We start from the raw sequence: 12920 nt of genomic DNA, 5'->3' as shown, positions 1-12920 counted from the left end.
TCAAGGTGCGCACGTGACAGTCGAACTTGAGTTATTCAGCGATAACTGCGGAAAATGCTTGAGCGCGATCAGAAGGCGACTTTCGAGATTCGCGGTGGTCGCGCAGTGTCCAGGAATTAAAAATCGCATCCGTGCGATTGCGTGTGAAGGAGGAAGATTCCCCGAGGATTCGTCCGGTGGGGACTTGAGTGAATAGCGTTTTGAAAAATAGGCGGCGTGGTCCTGTTTGAAATGGATTCGGTGGCGGTAACAGTGCCGCTTCGTCAACCGACGAAGAAGATGAAGAAGCGAAAAGAGCTCGACGCTCTGGCACCGGCGCACGCCATTTCCCGCCGGAGTTCTGGCAAACGTAGCTCACAGGTGATTAATGAGTCACGAGGTATCGGATTTTATACATGTATACACGATGATTCAGAACAACTTGCTGTCCTTGAAGTAACATGCTCTTGAACGAGTTCTAAAACGATTTTTCCTCTTGAAAATGTTATCCAAAGCTTTGTTTTTGAATTATAAGGATAGGGTAAGTTCGGGATAGATGGACACAGTTTTTTTAATTGGAAATAACTCATCTGTATTAATGCAATAAATGGTCAACAATATATTAACACATTCAGTAGAGGATAATGTTTAAGGTACAGAAGAGTTTTTGTGGAAAAAAATTTATGGGATGCCAATAATAACGAAATATTAAAAATATTCTATGACGGATAGATGGTCAGGTGTCCAGGTTAAATGGTCATATGTCAAGGGATAGTCATCTCGATAATGAACTTTTAGGTTAAATACGATATTTTTTAGTTGTTCAAGTCCAGGTTTAATGTTGTAACTCAAAATAAACTATATTCGCAAGGTATTATTCCGACGTGTGAAACATTTCGGAGGTTAATAGAAACATAAAACATTTATTTACTCATAATAACAGTGTTTTTATGTATCAGGAAGAAACACATCTATTCGTGGTACATCCAACTCCGATTGACTGATCGGTGTTGACAAGTATGACATTTAACGTTAGGTAGCAGGGACAAATGACAGTCGAATAGATATACAGGGTGTCCCATTTTAGCTTTCGCATTAAAAAATCTCGAAAACTATGAAAGATATTAAAAAAAGCGAAAACACGTTTTCCATGATTTCGAAAGGGAAAAAGAATGGCATTATCAGTTTTTTATTTGGAGGGCATTTTCAAAGTCGGTTAAAGGTCAACTTAATTTTTTTAAATACGTAGAAAGCTCAATCTTTTATTATATCTTCTTTTTCTACCAATTAATTTTAACAATTTTTGTCTGAAACATTTTTTTATTTGCCTAATATTTTTTGAAATATTTTAGGAAAACTTGGTAACTTTTCCAACATTTACCTTACGATATCTCGCTAACTATTTGTCGAAAGAAAAAATAGTATTCTTTACTATCAAGAATATATTACTATAATAATGCCCTAACTTTTGTTAACTTATCGACCTTTGGAAATTTCAAAATTATTAAATTAACAAAAGTTAGGGCACTATTATAGTAATATATTTTTGTAAATATATTCTAGTAAATAAAGTAAAAAAAGTCTAATATTATTTTTTCTTTCGACGAATAGTTAGCGAGGTACCGTAAGGTAAATGTTGGAAAAGTTACCAAGTTTTTCTAAAATATTTCAAAAAATATTAGGCAAATAAAAAAATGTTTCAGACAAAAATTGTTAAAATATAACTTCATAATTTAAATGGAACCCCCTATAAAAATATTTGGATTCTACGGGAAAAACAAGTAAATTTTATTTGAAACGTTTGGAAAATGCTTCTATCAAAAGTTATAAGCATTTAAACCTTTAGCGATTTCATTCATGATTGAACTCCTTTAACACAAAGTTGCGTTCGCGATCCAACAAAAACAAAAAGGACCTTAGAGTACATACTTCATGTTAATCAAAAGAAACATAAATAAACACATTTATCGGGAAACAAATACAGATCACAGAGATAAATGTGTTTATTTATGTTTCTTTTGGTTAACATGAAATACTCTATGCTATATACATGAAGTACTCTAAAGTCTTTTTTGTTTTTATTGTATCGCGAACGCAACTTTGTGTCAATAGAGTTCAATCATTAATGAAAAAGATTTAAATGCTTATAACTTTTGATAGAAACATTTTCCAAACAAATGCTTCAGATAAAATTTACTTGTTTTTTTCCTGTAGAATCAAAATTTGCAACATTTTAGAAGGGGTTTCATTTAAAATTATGAAGTTACTCCCGTCCCCCCTTAAAGAGGAAACGGGGGCGCCTTTACGTTTATGTAGTTAGAGAGGCCTCTCGAATATATGATATGAAACTTCCTTACGAATAATTTTTTGATTTGATAAATATTTTTAAAGTTATGGACTTGTAACACTTTACGTGGGCCACCCTGTATATCTAGAAAATGTCGATCCGATGTCCATTGTTTGCTATTTCTCGCTAAGTAGGCTGCCCATCTAACTCTGAAAAAAATGGACTATCTATCCCCGTTTGGAGAGTTCGTGTAAAAATGCTTATACCGCGTGAAACGTAGTCTCGGTGACGAACTTTGAGATTAAATATGAAAATATGTTTTTTAGTCATTTAAGCTCAGGTCTAATGTTGTAACTCAGAATAAATGGCACTCGTAAGGTATTTTTCCGACGTGTGAAACATTTTGGAAGTTACTAGAAACATAAAACATTTATTTACTCACAATAGCAGTGTTTCTGGGCATCAGGATGAAACACACTTACTCGTGATATATCCAACTCACAACTGACCGATCACTGCTGACGCCTAGCATATATTGACAAAATTATAACAATTGACCATCTATCCCCTATGCCCATCTATCCCGGACTTACTCTAAGTAGATTATTTATTATTCGGGTTCGGGTACAGGAGGTATTAGGAGGTTGAATTAATTCTGGTATTATTTTGTCAATTTTGTATCTTTATTTTAAGGAAATGGTTAAATTTACATTAATCAAAATATTTTCCGTCGTTAACTATGACTTTTCCCCATCTTTCTAGCAACATAACGATTCCGCGACGGTAGAACGATCTGTTTTTTGAAGCAATCCAATCAGACAGCCATTTCTGCACATCCTCGTAATTGTTGAAGTGTGTATCTGTCAAAGCGTATTGCATCGATCGGAATAGATGGTAATCAGATGGTGCTAGGTCTGGAGAGTACGCTGGGTGCGGAAGGATTTCCCATTCAAGCTCTAACAATGTTTGTTTAACGATTGAAGCAACCTGTGGACGAGCATTATCATGCAAAGGAATCACTTTACATCTATTGATGGCTATCGCTGGCCTTTCTTGCATCAATTCAATCATTCAATTTGTTCAATTGTTGCTGATATCACTTCCTCGTAACTGTTTCATTCGGTTTTAGAAGCTCATAGTACACTACACCTTCCATATCCCGTCAAATACAGAGCATTGTTTTATGACCATGAATGTTCCGTTTTGGTGTCGATGTTGATGATTGTCCTGGATCAATCCATGATGTTTTTCGCTTTATCGAATTATCAAAATAAATCCATTTTTCAATTCCAGTTACAATTCGCCATAAAACTTTTTTCTGTCTGGCAAGTAAAGATATGGTGATATTCAAACGATTTGCAATGGCACTTCCACTTAATGTATGTGGAATCCATTTGCCTTCTTTTTGAATTTTTCCCATGGCATGTAGACGTTTAAAAATCGTTGATTTATCGATGTTGAGTTGTTCAGCCAATTGTTTGTCCATTTGAGCATATTTTCGTTCAATAATGCTTGTAATTCAGAATCTTCGAATTTTTTTGGTTAACCAGTATTTTTGAATCGTTGAAAACAAAATTTACAGTTAGAATAGCTTGATCACCATAAGTTGTAACAAGCATTTCATAAGTTTTTCCGATTTTTTCAAATCAAACAAAAAAAATAATGAATGTCAAGAATGCAATATTATACGATTCATTTTAGACGCGTATAAACAATGAAACTACCAGTAACAATAGCGCGCAAACTTTTATATGTCATAAAGAAATGTCAAATCTTTCAGTGTTGTTAGATTTCAACATTCGTACTAACCATTAATTTGTTATTAAAACCATCTATTGCTAGAGACCAGAACTATTCACAGCAATTAATAGCTTCTAATAGATAGGGTTGGCACAACTCACTATCAGACGCAGGGACTTACGTTAAACGCCCAATGCGACAAACTTATCGATCACGTAATAATATTGCACGCATCATTTATATAACTTCCGTTAAATTGCGAACGGAACAGAATGTCAACCTACGTTCTCTTCAACTTCACCCGCCACGAGGAGGAAGGGAAATAAGACTCTTTAATATTACTTTAATATTATGGCAATGAATGCGCGTTAACAAGTGATAAAAGCTCTCATTCTCAAGATAAATCTTGAGAAATGCAAATTCATCGGTTTTCTTAAAAGTAAGAATATCTCATGCTTCTCAAACCGTGACTAACATTCTTCCTTTTTTTACTTTCTATTTTTCTCGTTTGTATTTTCAAAGCTTATTTTTCAGTTTCGGAATGCTTGTGTAATCAAATATTTTATGCCCAAACATTTCATTTTAATTTAATTATAATTTAATTTTATAAAAATTTTATACAATTATTTTATTATAATTAATTTAATAATTATATAATTAATTTAATATAATTAATTTAAAACACTTTAATATAATTAATTTAAAACACTTCGCTGTTACGATCATATTGATCCTTGCTGCTTAGCGATCACACTAATTTGTTCATGGCAGGCAACATTGCCGTCAAGTGTTGCACTTTGCTGTGTAATCCATACGCGTTTGTGTAGGAGAGAAATATGTATCGCAGACCTTCGTCGCGGCACTTGATACGATCGTCAACAGAAGTTATAAAAATAGTGTGTGCAATGTCATTACGTGCATCAATAAGCTTATTGCATCATGTTCTCAACATAAGCGCCTGCGTCTGAGTTGTGCCGTTCCTGCCTATCTCTTGTACTCAACTCATAATAAACAAATTACTTATCTTTATAATTCAGAAACTAAGCTTCGGATAACATCTTATAAGAGGAAAAATCATCTCAGAATTTGTTCAAGAACATGTCATCTCAATTGTTTTGAATCATCCTATGTATACAGGGGTAACATAAAGAGGACATCTAAATGTCTTAACCCTTTCACTGTTAGTGGGAAGTATACTTCCCATCTTTTCTTGATTCAATTTTACGTTGTAAATCACATAATTTTGAAGAACTAATCAGGGATTTGAGTTTTCCAGATAACTGAATAGTTGTTCAACATACTCCAATAGGTTTTTACACCCAATTATTCATTTGTGATTATTTATAACAAATCAAAGTTGAAAAAAATGCTTTTTTTAGGGAAAAATCGATTCCTCGGAGAGTATTGAATGTAGAGGTCTGAAATTTTCATCAAATATTTTTCTGATGTTGTACAAAAACATATATTTTTCTCAATATTTTTTTACAGGTTAGATTTTTTTTTATAAACAAATCTACAAAAACGGCCGAAATTTGATTTTTTGCGCTTTTTAGCTCTATTTTCCTAGTTTTAAATTCTGTATCTCCATCTCTTATTCATACTATCAATATTATTTTACTCAAAAATTAATGTTTAATCTCTAGTAAGTATAAATATGCAGTATTGAACATTTTCCTATATAAATTTTTTCCAGCTCGATCGAGTTCCATCGTCCAGAATTATATGTTCTTATTACGACCTGGTCATTATTTAATAACAATTGTAATTTTCATTAATTTTCATCATGATCGTCATATTGAGTCTGCCATTTTGAATTTTGCAAATCTGACTTTAGATTCATAATCAGCGATCCAAAAAACGTACGACTACCAAATATTTTAATAATTTTCTCAAGGGAAGTTAATTCAGCAGTGAAAGGATTAAAGATACGAGAAATATTTAGAACACAATTTTAATAGTTTCGAAGGAAGAATATCGTAGAAGGAAAATTTTTCTATGATAATTTTTTACTTCGAATTTTTTGAAGGTTTTTGCAGGAGGTATTTCTTTGCAGGAAAGCGTATATTTTTTTCTATAGCATATTGTAGAGTATGTTGGAATGAAATTGATATATGTTTGAATTATAACTGAGTTATGAATTAAGTTGTTCTTGAACATAAAAAGAATGGAAACAAGTTCTAAGAGAGTGTTAAGATGGTACTCGTATATGAACTTATTCTTTATGTTTGAATATTTAAGTGCTCAAAATGATCTATCGGCTGCAATGCGCTTTCTAAAACAGGTAATCACAGATTGTGATACACTTTCAATTATTTCTGGATGTTATTTTGAGCGAAAAATGCTTAGACATAAAGGGTAATTTCATATATTCTAACATTCTTTTTTGGAATTTGTTTCCATTTTTTTCTTGCTCAACGTCATTTCATGGTCATACTTCATAACCCAGACATACTTCAATGCTTTTCAACATACTCTGCGATATGCTATAGAAAAAAATTATGCTTTTTTGCAAAAAAAAGTATCAGAGGCTTTTAAAAAGATTCGAAAAAATGATCATAAAAAGATTTTTCTTCTACGATATTCTTCCTTCGAAACTATTGAAATTGTGCTCCAAATATTCCTCGTATTATTAAAAATAAAAGAGACACTTAGGTATTCTCATTATGCTGGGACATGCTGTATATAAGAACGTCGGGCGATGACGAACATGCATCGTCTCGAAAAATCAAAATTTCAAAATTCGGAAACTAGAATAATTTTTCTGAAGTATACAATCGTTTCAAGGAAATAGTTATCCCGAAGACAATACATTGGATTTCAAAATGATTTGAAGACTTTCCTTGGGTACAGTTTAAAATGCAATCGATGTTTAATGAAATAATTTATTTGAAAATTTAATTGAAAAATTTCTAGAAACTAAGTTCCTTCACTGACTATTTGATAATATTTCGAACTATATTTGAAAAAAACTCTAACTATTTGAAACCCAGTGTATTCATAAGTGTATTTATATCCATTTGTGTATATTTTCGGTGTCAAATGAGAAGATATTAATGTATCCGGCACTTAAACGAATAGATATTAATGTACAAAAAAATTTCTATGTTTCGGTAAAATTGCATTTTGGGAAATTGTATCCGAGATTTGATAAATACCGAAATCCTCGATATTTAAGGATTTCGGTATCAAGACTCTTCGGGAAATTGTCTCAATTTAAATTCTAATATATACAGTTTTTTTTTTTCGGGACAATGTGTGTCTACTCGAGCGATTATTACTCATCGAGTTGGCACAAAGACAGTGATAAGTATGAAATAAAAACAACACAAACAAAGATTATAACATTTTTTCCTCCCCAGCATCTTTCAGTCTAAAGTCACATACGCTTACTCTTTCTCTCTCCTTTTTTAGGAATTGTTAACAGACAGCAGTGACGATCGTTCGGAATACTGGAATATCTCAACCAGAAGCGGACGTAAATGTCGAGGTAGAAGGGGTCGCGCCTGTCCTGGATTCCTGAAAGCTTGTAGCGCCTTTTTGGCATGTGCCTCTGTATTAGCAACCGCCAGTTTAATATGGCTGTTCATTGACGTTCGTCAGCAGCTTACCGCTCTGCGAACCGAATTAGACCAAGGTACAGGTCTAACGTTTCTCATGAACTGGCATTCATACATTTGTTAAGCTGCATAATAGTGATGAAAAAGAAATATCTAATAAAAAATGCGAATGAATAAATGCAACATGTTATCAACTTCGATGTATACGATGTATGTCCGTGAAAGAAAATATTCTACGCAGATACTTTTAATTAGAACCTTTCATCTCGAGTTATCGTTACGATATCTCATAACACGTTGCACTTTTATGCCTTCTGTAGTGTTAATAATTGTATGTGAGTTTCTTTTGTACATTGCAGTTATAGCGGGTAGTGAAAGTGTTCCGGACGCTCTGCAGAAATGTCATTCGTTATCGAGAGACCTTCAGAATAACCAGACTATTATTTTCACCAGATTATCGGATCTCAAGCAGCAGATAAACAATTTAACGATACAGGTAACACGTTACGAACAATGTTCATACTTCCAGTTACGTTATCAGGAAGAAATTCTCAAGAATACTTATTATCTTCCCATTATCATCCATGTTTTTGCAGCTGGCGCATGTTCAGCAAAGTTTGCACAAGGTACAGCAGTGTTTTCAGGCTGCGCCCGAGTTAGCTAACATACCTGCGCTCTCTAGTAGCGTTGCAACATTCGGTAGTCAAATAAGAGATCTGAAGGCTACAGTAAATTCCCTGAAAGAAACGAATCTGAGAATGCAGGATGCACAGACTACTATACAGCAAAATATCAGCAGTATTAAGGTAAAAATACTTCCAATCATCAAGTAAATGTAGTAAGTGCTCTTTGCGTTTAGCGATACGAGTCGATGCAAGCAATTATTTTCTTTCTTTGTTCCATATTTAATATATAACCAAGATAATGTTTGTACTAACTTGGATCATTAAATGAAAAGTGCTCGGTATAAAATAGTTATAGTTATTTAATTAAATGTTTCTCAATGTTACTTTTGTAGAACACTGTATTAGAATTGTCAAACATTACTCAGAAACCTCAAATAGTAAACAATGATGAAACACAAATTAAGACTGACAAACTGAATTCCACGATATTGCACTTAATGAACAATGTAACGCATATTAATGAAACCTTGACGAGCAAATTGCAATGGGTTGTCGATGATCAAAACAAAGATCGCGTAAGTAAATGATGTAACATAAATTTAATACGATAAATACACAATACATATGTTTAAAATATCATCTATTTGTATTTCTGCAGAAAAAATTAGTCTCACTTCAAGAAGCGATGGCGGCCATTAATACAACAGTGATGTCCTTGCAAGGAGAATGCGTTAAAATATCTGAACAGGCTTCTATTCTAGCGTCGGTTCAAAAATTAACCGAAGAGGTTCGTTATTAAACACAGCATTACTGATTGACGTTTCATGAGTCGCTATTGATCTTAATCGTTATTAATATAGGTGGACGGGATACGCGCAACGGATGTAGAAGTAATTGGCAAACTTAAGCAATTAGAACAAACATATAACGGATTAAAAAATTCTACTAGCATAATGTTTGCGACTATGAATGACATTCATAATCAGCAACAGATTAGCAAAATGAAAATATCAGATTCGTTAAGTGGAGACATAACCACAGAACCAGATCGCGGTGCAACAGGTGCGCTAAAGCTATATGTAAGAAATCATGCTTAAAAGATTATACATTTGTATCTAGTAAAATGAATTTTACATTGTCTTTTTATCGTCTTGTACAGATGTAAATGACATTGCTCAGAAAAGGGTTCCAAGCGACGAGACCTCGAGGCGTTTTAGCGTAGATCTTGGTTAACGTGAGTTTGAAAATGAATGAACGAGTGCTGAAGAAAGAAAACTTATGTGAATGAAAGCCATTTTGTACGTTACCTAACGAAGCTGTGTATTTGTAAATAATGATGAACTATAACTTAATAACAATAAAATAATAAGTACGTTATAATTCTATGTGCATAGAGAAAGAGACTATTTATGATCCGAATCGTATGTATTCTCATAATAAAATATTCATTAGAGTTCACAATTAAGGTTCCTGGCTCCTCGCTGTGAAATTTTTATTTGATGATGCTAGTAACGAAGAAACCCATGCTCAAAATTCTTGCATTTCTAAAAAAATACATGTATGAAAGGATATTTCAGGTCGTTAGAGCATATTTATAAAATACTCTGGATTTATAAAATACTCTGGATATTATGCTGTATTTTTCCTTTGAAAGTCAATAAACAGTCGTGAAATGATTAATACAAGGTTGATCATACAAAATGATTGCGTATAACTAGGCCTTGTATTAGAGTCATATTATAGAAGTTAATTGACTATCAAGGGAGAAATATAGTATTCGGAGCACTTTATGAGTATGCTCTAACGATCTGAAATATTCGTTCATATAAATATCTTTTTATTTGGAAATGGCAAAAATTTGAAGCATGGGTCGTCATTATCCAATATAGCTACAGCGAGCACCCAGAAGCCTTAATATCTACGTTAGTGTGGAATCATGAATGTCATGGCCTGAAAGATGCTATTTACGCCGAGCAATAATTTATAATGTGTATGAATATTCGTTCATATAGGATATATAAGTATCGGACATTTATCCGATAGATTCAAGAGATAATTAGACTTTTAAATTCCAAACGACATTGGGTAGGGCATAGCAAGAAAAGTATTTACTATGGAAAGAAAATACTATGGAAAGTACAAACTTTGCAGCACCTCTACCGTCTACAAGCATTTTTTTAATTATAATGTAGTATCTATAGAAATATTTATATTCCAAGTAATAGCAGTACGTAACTACCAAAATTTTTTACTCTTCTACATCTTACAGGATATAATAATACACATTATGGTATGTCCTTCTGAACTTTCTGGCTTGAAAATGTAGAGTTTTAATTTGCAGAGAAAGTCATACATATAAATGATATAAAAATTTTAATACATACAAAGAAATATAATAATATTAATTAACAATACACATGCCAAACAATGTGATAAAGCAGCGAGGACCTAAGTGCTGACTAAGTAATATAGTAATTTTACCTTTTACACTGGAGAAAAAAGATGATATATAATTATATAAAATTATATATATGATTATATATAAATTACATCTAAATTTTGTATATATATGGTTACATCTATGTGTCCACATGTAGAAAAAGAATGATGTTTAAAAAAATTAAAAAAGAAAGAAATAGTTTTATTTCCAACTGAACATTGTCATCATCTGATGCCAAAAGTATAAGCATTTACTTTAATTGTATTTGTAAAATAGCATTTTTGTTGTGGACATGATTATGGATGATTATATATAACCATATATGCACAAAATTCATATATGATCTTTTTTCCCGGGTAACTACGCGTTGTAGAAATTAGATTTTATTTCGAAGATCGGAAAGATAGATTATTATTATTAGTAATATGTAGATAAACATTTGAAAAAAAAATACTATTACACGAAACAAAAGAACGACGGACTTCTTTGTAGTAATCAATAAAACAAGTTGTATATGTGTATGCACACACATTCATACACATATTTTTAAAGAGTTAAGCTTAAGGTTTTGGTAGCAAAGGACTAAAAAATATTTGCTTTATATCGACCGGTATTTTTTTTTGCCCAAACTAATTTATAATTATACTATTTCATGCAAGTTTACAAATTTCAATGCAAATCAAAGTTCATTCCCCCTTAACCTTAAACTAAACCTAACCTAATCTAATTTTTTTGACGTAGAAAAATCCTCATGGACACCCCAACTCCTTGTGGGAAGAGGATCGAGATAATGTTCGACTCTTACCGGCTATAACTTCACGATGGCCATCCTCATTGCTTATAGGGAAGGAATGCGAGACTGAATTAAAACATATTATTATATCTTTTCCTATCACGATGTAACAGGGATATTAGCCTTTACTCATGCTCGGCTGCGGTGTCTTGAAGTTATTTAGGGGGAGAAAATCGTAGGGACTTCTGCACCCCATATCATATCTGGCGGGTGTTAGAAAGCCGCGACGGTTTGCCTTTCGCCGCTTTCGGAAAAACTTTCCCTCCCTTGAGCCGATTGTCCGTCCTCGCCGTCTGATTAGGCGAAAGATTTAGGAGCTAATTAGCATCTCGAATTCTTTTTTCTGTTTGGCGAATCACAGGCAGGTTCGCCGTCCTACAGAACAACGTCACTATCCTGTAGTTCATTCTTCACTCTCTCTTGTTGCAGAGAGAGTATCAGGGTTGGGATTTACAGTCCCTCATTCGATGCATGCCAATTAGGTATACTCGTATTTCAGACAGCGGAAGCACTGGAGCTTCTGCACCTTCAGAAATACAGTATGGACGGAGGATCATCCAACCTTCGAGCGCCCGTGGCCGCTGATCTTAATAACTGTAGCTACAAAACATTTTATCTATAGAAAACCAACTCCTTCAGCTTCCTGTTTTTTAAGGATGCTCATAGTAATCATTTCTGGTGAGCACTCTCTGGTCTTGGTTATCGCCGTGGCGACTTCCGCCGGAGTGACCGAGTTCTTAATCCGTAACTGCTGTTCTGCGGTCAATTTGACCATTGCACTATTTGAAATTTAAATAATGCGGTTAATTTTCTAGTTGCGTATTCATCCGTCAGTATATTTTCTTACATTCTGAATGTCAGTCGACTGATATACGCGCAGTTGTGTGGTCGTGTTATTTGTCAAGATATTCATCAATTCCGTTTCCTACCGGTCAATTTGACCGGTGTGCGCGTACTTAAAATGGCTTCACAGCAGTTACGGGTTAAGTCCGATCACTCGCAGCTTCCCTTACTTATTATAGATTAATTTGTCCAAACTATTTTATTTCATCCCACTGTGTATCGGGCTAAAATATGAAATATTTACTATGGTCATAACTAATCCTAGGCCGGTATTCATAGTCGGATTTTATATTTAAGACCATTTTAAGTTCATCTTCAGATGCTGTATAAATTATTTCATTGGCTACGGGATATCTGAAAATGAACTTAAGATGGTCTTAAATATAAGACCCGACTATGAATACCGGCCTTAAACCGTTTTGTAATAAATAATGAAATTCTGTAATAAATAATTCCAAAAGATGCAATATAGGCCCTTTCAGGCCTTAAATGAACCCCGAGGCTCAAAATGAGATTTGTTATGTCAGATAGATCATATGTTGAATCAGTGAATTCCCGTAATCACGAAGGAAAGTTATGACGTTAAGAAACTCAATGTAGATCACATCAGGTTCTGAATGAGCTCCGGATCCAAAATGCTAAAAATGAATTCTAA

At 33.4% G+C, this 12920-nt stretch overlaps 1 protein-coding gene across 1 annotated transcript; it reads left to right on the top strand.

The window, feature by feature from the left end:
• Window positions 1-175: 175 nt before the first annotated feature.
• LOC105184512 (hypothetical protein) lies at window positions 176-10704 on the top strand. The gene is made up of 8 exons (XM_011143351.3): window positions 176-360; window positions 7418-7640; window positions 7923-8059; window positions 8160-8369; window positions 8582-8764; window positions 8848-8976; window positions 9050-9251; window positions 9349-10704. The coding sequence occupies exons 1-8, from the start codon at window positions 232-234 to the stop codon at window positions 9420-9422; spliced, it is 1287 nt and encodes a 428-aa protein (XP_011141653.1). The 5' UTR covers window positions 176-231; the 3' UTR covers window positions 9423-10704.
• The last annotated feature ends 2216 nt before the right edge of the window (window positions 10705-12920 follow it).

The sequence above is a fragment of the Harpegnathos saltator genome, unplaced genomic scaffold (genome assembly GCF_003227715.2).
Source record: "Harpegnathos saltator strain DR-91 unplaced genomic scaffold, Hsal_v8.6 scaffold182, whole genome shotgun sequence".
Classification (NCBI taxonomy): domain Eukaryota; kingdom Metazoa; phylum Arthropoda; class Insecta; order Hymenoptera; family Formicidae; genus Harpegnathos; species Harpegnathos saltator.
The sequence above is the reverse complement of the archived record's forward strand: the minus strand, read 5'-3'. Positions and strand labels throughout refer to the sequence as shown.